At 37.6% G+C, this 17,342-nt stretch overlaps 1 protein-coding gene across 8 annotated transcripts in view; it reads right to left on the bottom strand.

Annotated features, from left to right (window-relative positions):
- Positions 1-17,342, bottom strand: part of LOC116728393 (unconventional myosin-XVIIIa-like) — an 86,916-nt gene that overhangs the window by 19,406 nt on the left and 50,168 nt on the right. For all 8 annotated transcript variants that reach the window (XM_032576474.1, XM_032576478.1, XM_032576480.1 and 5 more), the window contains 14 exons: positions 12,624-12,767; positions 12,350-12,439; positions 12,042-12,161; positions 11,840-11,954; positions 10,573-10,700; positions 9,308-9,462; positions 8,467-8,590; positions 8,183-8,383; positions 7,926-8,036; positions 6,504-6,608; positions 6,184-6,330; positions 5,852-5,965; positions 4,898-5,014; positions 2,804-2,887 (listed from right to left, as the gene is read on the bottom strand). In XM_032576474.1, coding sequence (XP_032432365.1) covers positions 2,804-2,887; positions 4,898-5,014; positions 5,852-5,965; positions 6,184-6,330; positions 6,504-6,608; positions 7,926-8,036; positions 8,183-8,383; positions 8,467-8,590; positions 9,308-9,462; positions 10,573-10,700; positions 11,840-11,954; positions 12,042-12,161; positions 12,350-12,439; positions 12,624-12,767 — 1,755 coding nt within the window. The remainder of the gene's footprint in view (positions 1-2,803; positions 2,888-4,897; positions 5,015-5,851; positions 5,966-6,183; positions 6,331-6,503; positions 6,609-7,925; positions 8,037-8,182; positions 8,384-8,466; positions 8,591-9,307; positions 9,463-10,572; positions 10,701-11,839; positions 11,955-12,041; positions 12,162-12,349; positions 12,440-12,623; positions 12,768-17,342) is intronic.

The following is a 17,342-nucleotide window of genomic DNA, read 5'->3' as shown; positions in this document are numbered from 1 at the left end:
TTGTGACTGTCCTAATGATGCAGGAGAGAAAAAGGTCAAAGGATGACAGGATTCAGCAGCACTCATCCTCTCACTGACGTTGGGCATCTGGGTCACAGGAATAGGTTTATGAGCAGACTGGGTCTAAATATTGACATAGAGGCAGGAAACATGCCAGAAAGGTATTCAAATTTAAACAAGGAGACAATTATTTAGATGATAGATTATTGACAATACATTCTTCAGTTTGCATGAAGTTCACATAAATAACTCTAGAACCAATAAACGGGTCAATTTAAGCCTTTATCAGTGTACCATTAAAACAGAATTTTTGCTGTTTTTGAATTTTGTCTATTTTTAATAGCTTTATTATAAGTAGAATACATTTTTATGACACTTTAGACTAAATCACGTTTAAGGCATTTTTTAATTTGCGATTGCCAAAATATTCAACAGCCAACAATCCTGTTAGCACCAAGCAAAGTAAAACGATATATTTTCTTGTTTTCAATACTTTAGGAGAAAATTTAGGACAAAGTAATTAATAATATTACATCTGATGAGTCTCTACCTATTCATGCCATTTCATTCCAGACAAAATTAAATCAAGAAAAATACAGATGTGATGAATAAAAAATTGATGTAAAAAGTTATGTGGTGGCTGAATCAGTAATTAAACTGAACACAGACGCACAGAAAAGCACATTGCCTCTTCACGTGTCATAAGCTGGGTTAAAGCTAGCAGAATTATTTCTCCAGCAGCATCTTATTGAGGCTTTCCAATCCTGTTCCAGCCCATTATTGATCACTGATCTCATTCTTCTCAGAAACCCCTGCATGCTCAATAACCAATTTCTCCTCAATCGAAAGTCTTCATGTTCTGGAGTATTGCCAAAACTTGTTACAGGGCTACATTATGTCTCTCACTACCGTTCATATTACAATCATCTAAGGATCCAGCCAGACATTCATTAAAAGTATTAGTCAGGCTGCATATAGTCTACCAGCTTTTTTCCCCAACCCATCCTACAGTGCTATGCTGTGTTTCTTTGTCAGATTGTTCATCAGAAAGCAATTATGAACAACTTATAGAATCACATTTACAATTACTTGCAAAATTCAGAAAAGATTGATGTTGTTTATTTTGTAAGTTGTCTCCTTTTCAGCCAAAATGTAAGAACTCCCAAAAAGAAAAAAAAGAAAAAAGATAGTTCACAATTATCAGTATCAGTGAGATGTTTAAAAATTAAGTCAGAAGAAGCACAGAGATGTAAGAAGTTACTTAAAAGAAAGCTATGTAGAGACACGTCCGTGATTCATTCAAGAACTGCACAGATTTCACTAGCCCCCATTAAATCACATATCTCCTTTTTCTTTTCCTTCACTTCTTTGATATCTCTACTATTTCCCATGAACTTATTCATGTTAGCACTAAAATCCATATGAAAGGTAGCAAAAGTCCATTCAGCTGACCAAATCTATTACTGGTGAAGTGGGGTCAGGATACCAAAAATTTGCATCTAAATAGTTCTTTGCAATTGTAATACTGCACACCTTGAAAATGCAAGGACAATTTGCGGTTATTATAAGAAAAAGAGTAAAACATAGTCTAAAGTTGTAACTTTTCATCCTTCTGTGCTTTAAACTTAAAGGCAAGACTCTATATTAAGAAAGTACTAACTCTAATAAATACAAAGAGAATGGCGCTTTATAGATGCTAGTTATGCTAGCTGTGTGAATATGCTAAAGACTGTTTATTGTCAACTGTGTAATCATTTTCATGCCACTCAAAGGGTAAAACCTTGATTTAAAGAGCCAGACCTTGGTCACAGATGGAATTAAGTCACCTGAAACTAATTTAATTGATGGTTGCAGAAGAAGGCCCAACAAAAAAACCCTTTTGAACGCTACACTAATATTATCCTTTGTTATAGTTCTTAAGGATAATTCAAAATAAACTAAGACTTTTATCGGCAGTTCAAAGCTTTGAAAAACCATAGAGCATAAAACAAAAGACATTAGCTATTGTCTATAAATACAGTGGGTTCCATGTCCAATCAGACCTACAGGTTAAAGATTGTGTATCAAAACATAATGAGATTAATAGAACGTAGCATGTATCAGACGGCCTTGTGAATAGGCGGCCCACTGGTTCCAGCAAAAAACAGTTTGACATTTAAAAAGTGACTCAACTGTGAACGACAGTAGCAAGAGCCTCTTTGATATGTGTGAGAGTAGAACAACCCTTTTTTTTTTCTTAGCTGACTGAAATTATCATAACGCACAGGACCAATATTTGTTTGTGTTGTTTTGTTATGTTCCATAATCGCATTTCATTTCTTTAATAGCCGAGACTCAATATAGAAAGCGCTTCTCATTGCACTGGTTTCAAATTACCACTTTTCATTTAGGGTTCTTATGCTTTTGAATCAAATTATCCTAAAAACACAAGATAACTCCCTGAGACTGAAGTGGTGAGGTCGTGTTGGCAGACAATTATTGAAAAAGCCTTGAATGAGTCCTTTAATTTCTTCAGTGTAATGGTTTGCTGACACATGCCTTCACTGTATATGAGAACAGAGAGGCGAAAGAACAGTTTCTCACATTGGCTGTGAATTTTCACAGATTTGTACTATTTACATGTAGATTGCATTTGCAATTTTCAGAGGAAAAAAAATGGCATAGAAACCAAGCATTCGTGGTCATAATAATCAGTGGTACTCTCAAAAAAGCTGAAGCATAATCAGAGAGAAGTGCTAAGGCTGTGAGCAAGTCCCCCAGAGACTGCTGTGCAGATGCTTATGAATACTTCTTTTTACTGTACCTTTTCTTGGATTTCCTGCTTCTCCTTTGTGGCTTCTTCCAGCTGGGCCTGCAGGTCACTGATCTGGCTCAAATCCCTCGCCGACTACATCACACAAACGCACATGCAGACAAACATAACAGAAAACAAGAATCGCTTTTAAACGAATGATTAAACAAGAAAGAATGAGTTTCGAGTGGTTCAGAAATGTTTCAATTATCTTGCATCAAAATTAGTTTTCATGTTAATGGCCCATGAACACAGCAGGTTCAACTAAAATAATTTGTCATGTGGTTTTGATGTAGAGCAGATCTCTCTGATTTGAAAGCACATGCTGCGTCAGAAAGAAAATATGTCCTCGACACAGAAACCGCACTGCAGAAAAGAAGTGGCTACAGAAATGTCATGTCTAATTTTTAAACCAGATGTTAGATAAGTGGTGCAAATAAAAACATAAGTATGATGTAAATTTTAGATCATCCTCATGTCTCAGTAAAAATATTACCACACAAAGGAAAAAATGCTCAAAGACAAATAATAGCAAAGATTTTCTAGAAACCAATGACTAAACCGTATACCAAAAGGACTCAGACTAAACTAAACAAAATCAAGACTATATGCCGCTAGAAAAAAATCCTTTAAAACAAATGGATTAAACTAAGGACTTGTTTGCAGCAACACTTAGCAATGGAGAACTGCAAGGTTGTGGTTTTGATGTACTCAAATAAACCCAGATATTTCATTTTGTTTATTTTAAAACAAGAAAATTTCTTGGATTTTCTTAGATAATCCATATACTGGTAATATACAGTACAGACCTTTTGGTGTGACCAAAAGTTTGGACACACTTTCTCATTGAATTCAATGAGAAGGTGTGTCCAAACTTTTGGTCTGAACTGAGTACAGACCAAAAGTTTGGACACACAGTTGTGTCCAAACTTTTGGTCTGTACTGTATATAACTGCTATATATTAGCAGTTATAGTAACTAACTGCTAACTCAAACATATTAAACAATTCATAACATATTAAACGATTCATATTAGCTTATTAGTTTGGTATTTAGAAATTTATAATTGAGGCATTTTATTTTTATTGTTTTTAAATGTGTGACCTTTTGGATTTTGGAATCAGCACTTTTAATTCACAAACTTCAACCAAATACAGTGATTATTTATTGCATATTTTGCTTTGGTCCACCTTGTATAAAATCTTTTATATCAACCTACTATTTTAGCTGACAGTAACTTATTTCATTTTAAGATTTTATTGTTGATTTTTCTTAACATCTTCAGAGGGAGAAAAAAAAACTTATTCGTAAAATAAATGTCAGTGCTACATAAAAAGGCTGTACACTCAAAAGCAACAATAAATGTCAGACATTATTACGTCTGTAAAAATGTGTGATGTTTTGAGAACAACAATTGTTGCTGTTTTGTTTAGTGAAATTGATTATGTGACATTTTTGTCCTAAATTTTAAATTAATTTTCTGATAATGTGCTATTTTTATTCGTGATTTTTTTGTACCCAGAAAATCTGTTTAAACCAGACCAAATGCTGATAGATCCAATGTGACTAGATCAGACTGAAAGTAAACACCATCTAACTAACCCACCTGACAGAAAAGAGCAGCAGACTAAATGCTAACAGACCAACTGGCATCTGACAAAACTGATTTGGGCAAAAGGCATCAGATCAAACAGACGCAGACCAAATGGACAGACAGATTGTTATCAGAAAAAAGCCATCGCATCAGAAAGGATTCCAACCAAGTGCCCCCAAATATAACAGATGCATTTGAAATGGACACAAACAAAACATCATTGGACCAAATGCATATTTGTTGTGGCAGTGTTTTTTGGGGGTTTTTTTATGTTTTTAACCAGATGGTGTGTTGTCCGACTTGATTTGGTCTGGTCCGCTTGGCTTTACTGCATTTTGTCTCCATTTGTTTTGTCTAATGAGAGTCGATATTTCCCAGACCTCAGAATGCGCTAATTTGTAGACTGGTCATAAATCTTTTCATGGCCCATTTCTTAAGAATACACCGGTGTTTGTGATGACATTTCAAATCCATTCAAACAGATGATTGAAATTCGTCAAAGGTTCAGTTACCTGTGCAACTGCTGCTTTGTGCTTCTTCATCAGTTCATTCATGTCTTCCTGATCCTCCTCCATGCGAGACTGCAAGTCGTTCTTCTCTCTCTGCAAACGGCTGACCTGCTCCTCCAGCTAAGTGACAAACGGACAGACAAAAACACCTTAACACAAAATGTCAGGATTTATTCATGAGCTATTAAATATGATAAACGGTGATTAGCCAAAGCCAGAGCAGTCCCAGAGTTTCCTCTCCCTACTTTGAAACACAGTCTTGTCAGGGTTCTGGCTGGAGGATGACACCAATTGGAGATAATCAATTGGCTCATTTAGGCCAGGGAAAGTGCAGTGTGTGCAGCGTACTGGCAATGTCCTATTTGGAGTTTCAGTTGGTAAAACGCCAGTTCTCAATATGAATTCTCTGATCTAAGACATTTGCGAGACCCTCCCTTGCCATAAATGTAGCAATTAGAAACCAAAACGGAGACAGACAGCACACTGTGTGTCATCCCAAGAGACACAAATATCCTCAGTCTATGAGTCGAAAATGTAGGAAGAAGTCTCGTGAGACAACTATTAATGAGCAGACTGAGAAACAAAAAAAAACAAAAAAAGACATTCAGCAAAGCTCATTTAACCATTAGAGCAAAATGTTCAAATCAGACATATGCCAAAGGGCGTTTATTATTTTAATATCCCAGCATGGCCTCTTGTATGCATATAAATGAGGATCCTGCTGTAATTTGAAGAGTGAGAATTTGATATGCACAGGCCCTTAAGTAACTACACATTGTTGTTTGTGGGGATTTTTCCTCATTAGAAAAGTGAATAAAAAAAACCCACAAGTACAGAAAAAAAGCTTCAGTTATGTGTTGGATATAAACTGAAAACCAAGCTAAAGTTCTATTAGTTGGAACATACACTCAATTATCCCACTGTTATTTTGTAAAAGAAAAAAATGTGAAAACTCACCGCCATCTTGGTTTTGACCACATCTTCCATTTGAATATGCAAATCTTCAATTTCAATCTCAATGCCCTTTCGAGCTTTCACTGCTGCTGCACAAGTAAACTCTGACTCCTCCAGCTGCAAGGCACAGTGGGAAACGTGCAGGAAGGAAGCAAAGGACAAATGTTAGTGGGCCGAGATCAAGAATCCCTTCGGGACATAATGAAGGATTTCTTCACTGTTGCAATTTCTATACTCTGAAAAGCCTTTTTGTTCGGTTATTTTTGTCACTTATTAAAGGCTACAGTACTGCCATCTTTTGAATTAGAAGCAAAATGATTCCCAGGAGGACATACTTGATTTTTGAGCTGGACAATCTCCCTTTTGCTGGGGGCGTTGCTCTTCAGGTGGTCCAGCATGATCTGTGCATCAGCCAGAAGGACTTTTGTTCTCTTCAAGTCTTTCTTTAGCCTCTTCTCCGTCTCCACATCCCTCTGGCTAACCTGAATAACGAATCACTCCTCTGTAGTTATTACTATTACACATGACCATCTCGCCTCCATCTAGACTTAGAGCACCTCTCAGGGCTCAAAAGCATTTTATTTCCAATCAAGACAAGTGGCCCACGTTTAAATAGCACACACTTTGCTGCACAGGCAAAGAGCTAAGGCAGTACCTGGTCCTGAGCAATCAGAAGCTTGGACTCCAGCTCCCGTTTTTCACGCAAGACTTTCTGCTTGTCGTCGTACTCCTCCTCCAGCTGTACCTCCATCTGTTTGAGCTGCAGGACACAACAATGTCAAAAACACAGGAAATGAATATCAGTTAAAGTCACACACGCATCATGAACTATCTTGTTAGACGTCACTATTTTGGGCTGCAAACACTTACTGGCATCTGACAAAATATGCTCTTCTGTTTCTAATTCAGTTTTATTATAGACATAGATGCTTTTACAAAAGTATTCACGCCATTACTCCAAGTTTTCAACCACAAACCTCTATGTATTTTATTGGGAATTTGTGATAAAGTCCAACAAAATTACAAAGTGAATGGAAAATTATACAAATGCTTTTTGGGGTTTTTTGTTTGGTTTCATTTTACAAATTAACAGTAGAAAAGTGTGATCCACATTTGTATTTAACCCCTTTCACTGAAATATTCCTAAAAAAAAATTCAGTGCACACAACTGCTTTCAGAAATCAACTAAATAGTACATATTTAAGTTTCAAGCGGCTCATTTTGTGATTAGCTTCAATCATAAGAAAAGAACAAAAAAGGCCACTATAGAAGGTTTTTTTAAAATCAATGAATAAATCAGTTACAAAGGTTTGATGGATAGTTTGATTAATTCTCACAGATGTTCTCCATTTATGTGACAGCCATTTGAAAAAGAATGGGTCTACATTTCAGTCTTTTGTAAAGTAAGGTAATTTTGCTTATATAACACATTTCCAGGAACAAGGCAGTTCAAAGTACTTTGAATAATATAAAAAACTGGAAAAACAACAGCCTGAAAGATTTGCTACTATAACTGCAGTTACTAGATGTTAACTCCAGGGTCTGAATACAAATGAAAACAATGTGTTTCAGATTTGTATTTCAGTTAATATTATGTAAACTGTGTAATTTTCTTTAATGCCCAACACAATGTGTATAATGTGTTGTTTGACCAGGTATAATAAAATATATAGATCAATATATATATATATATATAAATCATTCAACGCTTTTTTTTTTTTTGAAAAAAAAAAAGGAAAAAAGATCAATGGCTGCAAGCACTTTTGTAAAGCACTGAATGTCCATCCAGCAGGGTTGCTGAAAAAAAATACAAATCTTTCATCACTTGTTTCTTGATAATGTCACAAATGACCAAAAAAATGCAAAATTATTTTTGCTTCTGTTTCAAAGATAAAATGAGGGAAAGGATCTCTAAAAATATGCTGGGCTAAATACAATTAATTTTGATTCATTTGTCAACATCAGTGTCTCTTTCTCTGCGCTGCTTTAAACGGGCATGGCTAATTGATAGCTTAGAGAAGAAAGAATATGAATAAGAAAAATTAATGCACAAAGAGTGAAAATGAGCAACGCCTACCTTCTTACTGCACGACCGCCTGATTTCCTCCACCTCTTCATCCTTGCTCTCAATCTCTTTGGAGTGGCTCTGCCGCTGCCTCTCCATCTCCATCTCAAGTCTCAGCTTAGCCTGAGAGTAAGATAAGGACATGCATTGCAGCTTGTGACATAAGATGTATGGAGGTGATATTAGCATGAATTAATTTTTGGAATAGTTTCATGTTTTGGAAAAGTGAAATTTTTGAAAGTAAATCTCAAAACTATAGAAACACGTACCTGCTCCAGCATTTGGATTGATCCCGCCTGCTCATCCAACTCCTCTTCCTGATCTTTCACCTTCGCCTCAAGGTCGTGAAGCTGCTTCTTTAACTTAGCCAGTGAGGCCTCGTCCTTGGACTCCTGAGAGGACAGATCCTGCAGCTCTTCCTCCAGTTGCTGCACTTTCACATTGGCGGCATACAGTTCTGTGTCCTTGTCCTGCGGATGAGAGGCACACAGTAGAAGTTCGACATCCGGGCTACAACGTATCACTCAGAGAGCAGAAGAAATAGGAAGCTTACCTGCAGCTGCTGGCGGAGGTTAAATATCTCACCAGTCATGATGTCTTTCTCACGAGCCAGTTTCTCCCGCTGACTCTTTTCTCTTTGTACCTCGTCCTGAACCTGGCTCTGCTCCAGGTCAAATCTGGGGCACATACAAACGGATAATTAAAAAACTCTGAACTGCACATACTATGATATACAACTTGAATGCACAAAAAATATCACTGGGGAAAAAAAACCTAAGTCTTTTCAAATATTAATCCAAGACAAAAATCTTGCTGTTAATCTACTTATGACATGGTGAGAGAGTACACTGAGAGCTAGCTCTGTAAAAATTTCCCTTTTGTCTACAAATAATATTCACATTCAAAGACCCACATTTAAATTTATCTCTCTCCAACACTTTTCCTTCTTTTGGCAAAAAATGTCCCAATGACATTTGGTCGTCTCCAAAATGTTTTTTTCTTCAACATCCTAACAGCCAGAAACACTTATTGTTAGTGAACTTAACAGCTAAGTGTTTCCTGCTGACAGCTTGTCGTAATTCCCTGTATTTCTCTCTGAAGTGCAGCTGAAAATAATTTCACCCACAGAGCATCTTCAATTAGCCACAGGGGAGAGATCACATTATACCACAGCGATAGCTTCTTAAGTGCTTAAAGTCTAAGTCATTTTCTCCACTAATGCAATTCTGCAGATTACCGACCATCCCAGCCACTATTTGAATTACAGAAAACTTGAGCATTATGTGAGTGGGCCATCGCGTTGGGCAATCCCGGGGAAGAGCGGAGCTCGAAATTCTCTGAGATGTGTGCTGGTAATTAAAACACGGAAGAGGCGAAGCACGTTTGAAACTGACTTCCTCTGTTTTTTCTCCAAATCGTGGTTGCGGCTCTGCAGGCCTTCCAGATGAAGCTTGGTGTCCTGCAGCTCGCCAGTCAGCTTTTGGCACTTCTTCTTCAGCTGCTGCACAGAGCGCTGCAAATCCTCATTATCTGTCTGCAAATCAGCCAGCTGCAGTGTGAACACACAGAAATATTACCACAAATATTCTTTTCTGATAGCACTAAAGGTATCACTGTACAACACATTAATGGGATTTAAATAGAGATGCACCCATAAATTATGAGGCTGAAACTGCATGAATTTGGGCTTGACCACTCCTTTCTGATGAAAAGCTACTCCTGGCAAATATAGATATAAACTGATTTTCAGTCAATAAGTTTACATCTGATGTGAAATAAAACACTCAAAAGAAGTATCAATTCTTGGGGGAAAAAAATTAAAAAGATATATTTTTTAAATACAGAAAAAAATTTTGAAATATTTTTGTAAATTGTACTTTTTTTAATGGAAAAAAACTTATTTTTATACACATTTTTTAAAGGTGACAAAGAAAAAATTTCTAAGCTTTCACAAAAATCATTGCAAAATTCTTCATTGATATTAAAAAAAAAATTTCCCATTACAAGCTCAGCAGATTTTTGCATATTTCTACTAGTGTATTTATCTTTCATCTTAGTCTTTGAAGTTGGAAAGCCTCTTTGCCATCACCTTAAGCTTTTGCTCCTTCCACTGATTCTCCATCAGACTCAGGTTCCACAGAAACATGTTGGTAAAATTCAAAGATCACTTTGACTAAACATACCTGGGTATGAATGATTTGTGGTCTACATATGTGCAGACCGTTGTTTTGCAAGTTGTGATTACTGCTCAAACAGAACTAATGACTAATTTAAGACACTAAAGAGAGTTCACTATGTCAATGAAAAGAAGGTTTTCTTGGTTCTTATAAAACACAGTTTAGAGCAAGTGTTCTCTCATGTACATTACCTGATGTTACCTTTAGTATTATCTTTAATAATTAATAATAGCTGAGGGCAGAATAGGCTACACAATTATTTTCCAAGCCGTTTTTATGTCTTCTCACATCAGAGTCTTTGATAAGGAATCAGAATCAGCTAAAATCAGTACTTGCAGTTCAAAGTTTCACATAATCCAGATATCAGAAACTGGCCACAAAATTGTCTTAGGTGCATCTCTAGGTTTAAAGATTACTGTGAATCAATGCCGCACATTAGAATAGACAAAGTCATTTGAGGAGGCATCATTATTCTTTCTTGCCTTTCTCTCAACTTGTCTTTTGCTCTGCTGTTCTGTCTCCAGCTTGTCATCAAACTCCTGCTGGAGTTTCTTTTTGGTGAAGTCCATTTCCCGAATGGCTCGATTGTATTTTATCCGCCACTCGCCTCCTAGAGAAAAAAGGCGCACAGTTCAGAAAATGTCTTTGTGACATTTTGGGTGTCTCCCGCGTTCAATGCCGGCCTAGCGGGGGTACACAGCAAAAAGCGGCTCAAAAGCTCAGATTTGATGGATGCTGTGGATTATCGAGTGCACTGTACTGGCTCAGACGGTTATCGCATTCAAGGACCGACATAATATAATCCTTCAGGAAATAAAGCTTCTTTCATCAAAACATGACCTTATGAGGTCAAAAAATTCCACAGGAAACTACAAAGCAGCCTTTGCGTTTCAACCATAATCTTGAATAAACCTCAGGTAAGAATTCTGAGCTCACAACAATAGCTGTAAGAGAAGGACACATCTAAGTGGCACTTTCCGCAGTTCTTCGCCGACCCTAATTCTGGAGCTGTCACAGGCTATCAGAACTAAAACAGCGGCCAGGCAGGCATTCAGGTTCGGGTTCATTTCCAAGCCTTATCATTTCTGAGGCTGTCCATTTCTCCTTCACATACCAACACTGGCTCCTCCATCAGTGCTGCTCATTAGCATATATATAGCATAATGACAACTTGCAGGGCCACCAGCTCTGATCCCAACGATTACTTTCTCATTCATCTAAGAATTCTGATATGCTCTGTAATGGCTTGTCTACTGAGGTGGGTTGAAGGGGGCGGTATTGCATGGGGGGAATAAAGCCCCATAGACAAAAAGCTCTCAGCAGGCGCTCCATTTTCTTACAGAAAAGGGGGGGGGACACCAATCAGTGGCCATTAGTTGTATGCCTGGGAGTGAACATCTTAATCCGCAAGCCATAAACCGAAAACTTGGGAAATATCCTCAGCAGTACTTTGCAAAAATGTATTACTGCCACGTTTCCTGCTGCAACAGTCGAGCAAAGGACTCATTCCTGCAGCTACAATTAGTGTAAGGGAAATTTTCAAACTGCGATTCAGTATTTATGTTACTGACCTGAGCTGACATGCCCATTAGGGAGGCTTAGTCAGGCTGCTGCTGGTGTCAAAAGTACAATCAATTAGGGCATTTGAAATAAATGCTTTAAAAAAGCCTCAACTGTTAGCAAAGAGGGCTCTGACAGCATGAGAAATCCTTAAATTTATCTTCAAGGCCAGTTTTGAGTTCAACTAACCAGAATCGTCGTCATCATCCAGCTCGCCGTTGAGCTCGGACGCCTTTGTGAGACGTGCTTCCATGAGCTCCATCTCCTGTGACTCCATTTGTTTTTTCATGGCATCAAACTTAACCTGAAAAGCAGTAATTAAGTCAAGATTGAAAAAGAGTTAGTAAAGGGAAAATAGACTGTGTTTCATGTCTTTTTTGTGTGCATGTGCCTGCAGGTCCTTCATGTCCTTCTCCAGGCGGAGTCTCTCTGAAGTTTCAGTTTCCAGCAACTGGGAAGCCGACTCACTGGTGCTCCTCTCGTCGGCGAGCTCAGCCAGCAACTCTGAGATCTGTTCACAAGCAAGAAGTGGCATACAACCCATGAGAGGAACGGCTGCAGCGTGCTTAAAAAGACTCTTATGCAAATTGCTGATCAATTTTTTTTTTTTTTAACCAGAATGAAAAAGGCGGCAAGACTCCACCACAAATCTCAAACACGGTGCTCCCCGAAAGCCATGACAAAGACAAAGAGACCCACCCTGCTCTCCAATCGATCTGTGTTCAGTCTCAATTCACTCCGCTCTTTCTCCACTCTCTCCAGCTTCAATTTCTGCTGCTGTATCTCCTCCTGGAGCACAGATCACAGCAGTAGATTTTTACACGTTATGCTACGAGTAAATTGTGGATTATTAAGTCATTCAGGATGTGTGAAGGCATGCCAGGTGACGCAGTTTAAATAGTGAAATCAGGCTGTGCAATTGAGCAGAATCTATAAGGTGAGTACGGGGAAGGTGATAGAGAGACTTGCTCACATCTTTGCTTCGCATCTGCTCCTCGGTGAGCTGGACTTGAATGAGCGGCTGAACTGTACTGAAGAGCTTCCACCAAGGCCAGTCTTTCACACCACGATTCTTCTTGATGTTTTTCTGAATGCACCTGATTGCAAGGTCCTGGATCTGAACACATATGGAGAGGCAGTTACCACAGAGATTCGCTAACTTGATTGTGAGCATTTGTTGCACTGGATAAAAATAGAACTGAACAGACTGGGACACAGGTATTAGTATATAGCCCTAGTAATAGTAACTCAATATGCAAATCATGTACATGTTCTTTATATTCGACATAACTCTGGTACATTACTCTCAGATGTATCTAACCCATTTTATCTAGACGACATGTGACAGATCAACACAGAATACCTCATAGGTTCTAAGAGGAAAATGATTTTCATATTTTCCTACAAATAAAAACGTTAAGGGGGTGAGGTACATTTGTATTCAGCTCTTTCAAGTCAAAACTATGCCCATACAAGTTTTACACATGTGAAAATCATGTGTAACATTATTATACCATTCTTTTTGCAAAACAGTTTAACCTCAGTCGAACTGAATTGAGTGGATTTTAAGAGTCAATTTGACTTTGACTGGGAATGCATTAATATGATCACTCAATAGCTGCATTTCCATTGCAAATGTGCACAAATATTTGTCTATATTCTCCAATGTAGGGATTTTTAACATTTTTTTGCAATTAATGTTTCCATCAATTAAGAAATGAAAATCACACCTGAATAAGCTTGTTCATGCAATAAGTCGTTAAAAGTCATGGCAGCAACAGATGCAAACCGTAAAATGAAATATATTCTTTGAGCTAGTGCTCGTCTGTCAGCCATCAGATACGTCGGCGTCTTATTCAGGCTTTGGAGTGACAAACCCCTTATAATTAGGAGCGGCTAAGTATGCAGCATTTTGGGTAAATTGTAGTCGGTAATTTTACGTTGGAGCTATGAATTCGACACATTCGAATGGCACACAACTTTTTATGAACTGTGCAATGCTGTGAGATCACTGGTGGAGCCAGCTACACATGGTCTGAAAAACAAAGCAAAAACAAACCATCATCCTCCTGCTAGTTTTTGACGTTTTTGTGGTTTTCTCAGGTAGTCGATCGCGTGACTCGTGTGACGTGAAAAAAGCATTTCCATTGCAGTTTTGCAAAATACATCTATTGATATGGCCAAAATAAGCATGTTTCCATTAAGCAAATTTATTTTTGTAATTTCAATTTGTGCAATTTCATGGCTAATGGAAACTTAGCTATTGTCCTACTGAAACAGTTTTATATTTTAGGATCCTTTTTCTCATAAACTCTGACCGGCTTCCATGTCCCTCTCAAAAAAATCACATTCAAATCACCTTCCATGGTGTGTTTTTTTTTTTTGCCATGCCTAACCTTTTTGCATGTCAGCCAAAAACTTCAATATTGGTATTGTATTACCAGAACTCTTACTTAGACATGTTTTCTATGTGGGACTTTGTTGTTGTAAAACTAATAGTTATCCTGATTACAGATTCTGCCACCTGTGCTGCAAATTTCTAAAGCTCCTTCAGAGTGGCACTGAGCCTTTTCTCTAGTTAATGCTTCCATTGCCTTGTCTTGGTAGGTTCAGTTACACAGAGTGTACAAAGCGCACTATGAGACAACTAAATGTTGTGATACAGTTTAATAACATTAGCTCTGTTTTAAGCTTCTCCACAACTTTATCCTTGACCTGTCTTGGTTTGTTACTTGGTCTTTATGAGCTTGTTTGTTCAGCAGAGTTCAAACATTTATTTCCACTATTCTGTGTTACTGTGTCACATTAAAACACCAATAAAATGCATCTACCTTTATGCTTGTAGTATGAAAAATGTGCAGGGGAAGCAATTTTTTTTCACACATTCTTAATGATTTAATTGCCGAAAAGAAAAGAAAATGTCATAGACAAATAATAAAAAAAGAAGACAGTGGGGCAGAGACATTATAAAACTCATCAACCAGTATTCTCTTGTCCTCAACACCGTTAAACCGAATCCCAGAAACATTGCATTTTTAATGTGTTTGATTGCCTGTTTATAGCTAAGCAGTTATCCCAGGACTTGCCTGCCTCCTCTGGAGAGTTTCTACAGAGTGCGTTCCAAGGCTGGGAGCTAATTTTTGATTAATTAAATCAAACATGTCGGCAGCTCATTCCAAGTATTACACGATTTCCATGCTGCTTATGCATGAGGCTCTCTAGCAGCGGCAGATTATGGGCAAACCCAATTAGAGCAACACAATTCGCAGCATCAGGTACGTTTTGCCCTGAAGGTACTCTCTATAACCAATTAGGATTTGTCACACAGTCAAAGCTTTAACGTGTAACAAAATGCAGCAATTCTCTGGCAGAAGATTTAAGCAGGTTTCACTTGTCATATTTAGTCTAAAAAGAAAGGGAAACAAACAAAAGATTAGGCTCCATGAGCACCATGGCTAATCATTCTGGTTCTCATATCAAATTAAGACGGTGTGACAACTGTATGACTGTGTGATGAGTTACAATTGTGAACCAAGATTAAGAAACAAAGCACTCTCAGTAGCGAGCGTGTGCACCCCGACCTGGGAATGTATATGTAAGAGAGAGCAAGCGTGGGTACAAGTGATTTTTTTTTTTCCACTGAAAATGATGCTTTTCAAAAAATGATAGCACCTGGAGCTCTATACGACAGATTTTTCTGAAAGCTGCTATAGTTGCTTTTTTTTCATAAGCTTGCCTTAAAAATCAAGAAAGAATACATTCAAATCCAGACAGAGGCATGCAGCCCCTACTTTGGACATCCAAGCCAGCAGGGGGCAACTGTTACTCATAAATATCTGGATGCTGGATAGGTTACCGTTTCACTATTTCAAACCTTTTTAGATTTGGTGGGAGCAGTCCGTCACTACTGAATACGTCTCAGTTTGTACTCACCTTACAGACATCCTGTGCCCACTTTGACAACTGCAAATTGAATGTAATTTTCTATAATCTTATTAAAAGATTATTTGGTTATGTGACTCTAATCTATAACATATACCAGCAGGAGGTCATATGTAATTATTCTAGTTTGATCAGATTTTTTAGGTGTAAAGTGGCCCAAAAAGGGTTTACAAACATAATCTGTTAAAAATATTGAAAAATAAAAAGTCTTCAGAAAATATTATATTATTAAGTTAACGTAAATAGGAGATTTGAGCATATTGATTTCTAGAATTCCGAACAACCCTATTAAACTAAGAAGAAAAATGAACTGAAGAGGGGGATTGCAGTCCAGTTTAAATCAACAAAGATTGAATTGCTGCTTTAAAAATAATTGATTAAAAAAAAAATGTAATTCTTTAGGTCAAAATTTACAATAAATATTTTACAGAATTGACAATAGTACTGAATACCTACAGAACATTTTTGCTTATGGTTTGATAGTTATGTTGCATCGCATAAAGCATATTTATTCCTGTATAAATTTGGATACATTTGAATTTAAAACTCAGAGGTCAAATACCTTCCCTGAGGACTGCCCTAGCACCTACCCTGTACTTTTCTAGCCCCTCTAATGCACTCTGATCCACTTCCCTTCCCTTCATATCTGCACTGCCACCCAATCACCTCTGACAGAACCTTCCATGTAGCTTATTGTTAGCTTTGACATTGATCGCAATGTTATATCCATATTTGTAGGTCGCCTTTAAAAGTGTCTACCAGATGCATAAACATGATTTAATTTGCAAGCCAACACATGTATGTAGTGCTGATTAGATGCAAAAAAGGCAGAAAAAGGATTTGTAGGGTACCTGAAGGACAACAACCAATACAGTTAGTGCCTGCTGAGGCAAAATGACAGACTTTAAAAATGTCAGGATGTCCCCTTGAGGAGACAGCTGAATGAGTGTGGGGAAAAAAAAGAGGGTGGAAAAAAAGAAACAAGAAAAAAATGTGGTTTTGTCATTTTTGTCACATGGGCTTGGCACAGTTTCACAAGGTTAACATGCCAGGAAATATAAATCAAAGAAAATTGGGGCTTCCTGTCACATCTGTATACATCAAGTAGAAAGTGTCTGAGTGGCTTCACCATTGCTCGACGGTAACCGTTCCGGAGGCAAATTGCCATCTAATCTAACTCTTAAGATTGGACACTTCAAATAGCACAAGAGGCTACAAAGTCCTATCAGTTTTTTCCAAGTGATATGAAGGTAAAAGCAAGGGAGCAAAAGGATATTATTGTGCAATAATTATTCAAACATTCAACAGCAAGATGCTCTATAAATATTCACAGGGCATAGGAGAGGAGATGGAAATCAATTCAATAAGCCACCATGGCTGTTTATCTGCTTCTCAACTGTGGTGGTGACTAATTGAATCAAGAATAATATAAACAGGATGGAAATCAAAATTAAAAAATGCCCTTCGCAACAATATTGCAAGGAGAGACTGTATCTAACATATATGCATCAGATGAATAAGAATAAATTTGCATGCTGCAATGGCGGAAGCAATGCATAGCAAAAATGTGTGAACAGGGGAAGAAATGTACAGCTCTAGAAAAAAGATTAGGAGACCACTGCCCTGAACTCCATTGAAAACCTCATGGTTATTCCACCAAATATTGATTTTCGAACTCTTCCCGAGTTACAACATTAGTATTTTTGTTTCTACATGAATATGAAATTGTTTTCTTTGCATTACTTGAGGT

This window comes from Xiphophorus hellerii, chromosome 11 (assembly GCF_003331165.1).
Source record: "Xiphophorus hellerii strain 12219 chromosome 11, Xiphophorus_hellerii-4.1, whole genome shotgun sequence".
NCBI classification, from domain to species: Eukaryota; Metazoa; Chordata; class Actinopteri; order Cyprinodontiformes; family Poeciliidae; genus Xiphophorus; species Xiphophorus hellerii.
Note: the sequence above shows the minus strand (reverse complement) of the source record. Positions and strands in the feature narration are given on the sequence as shown.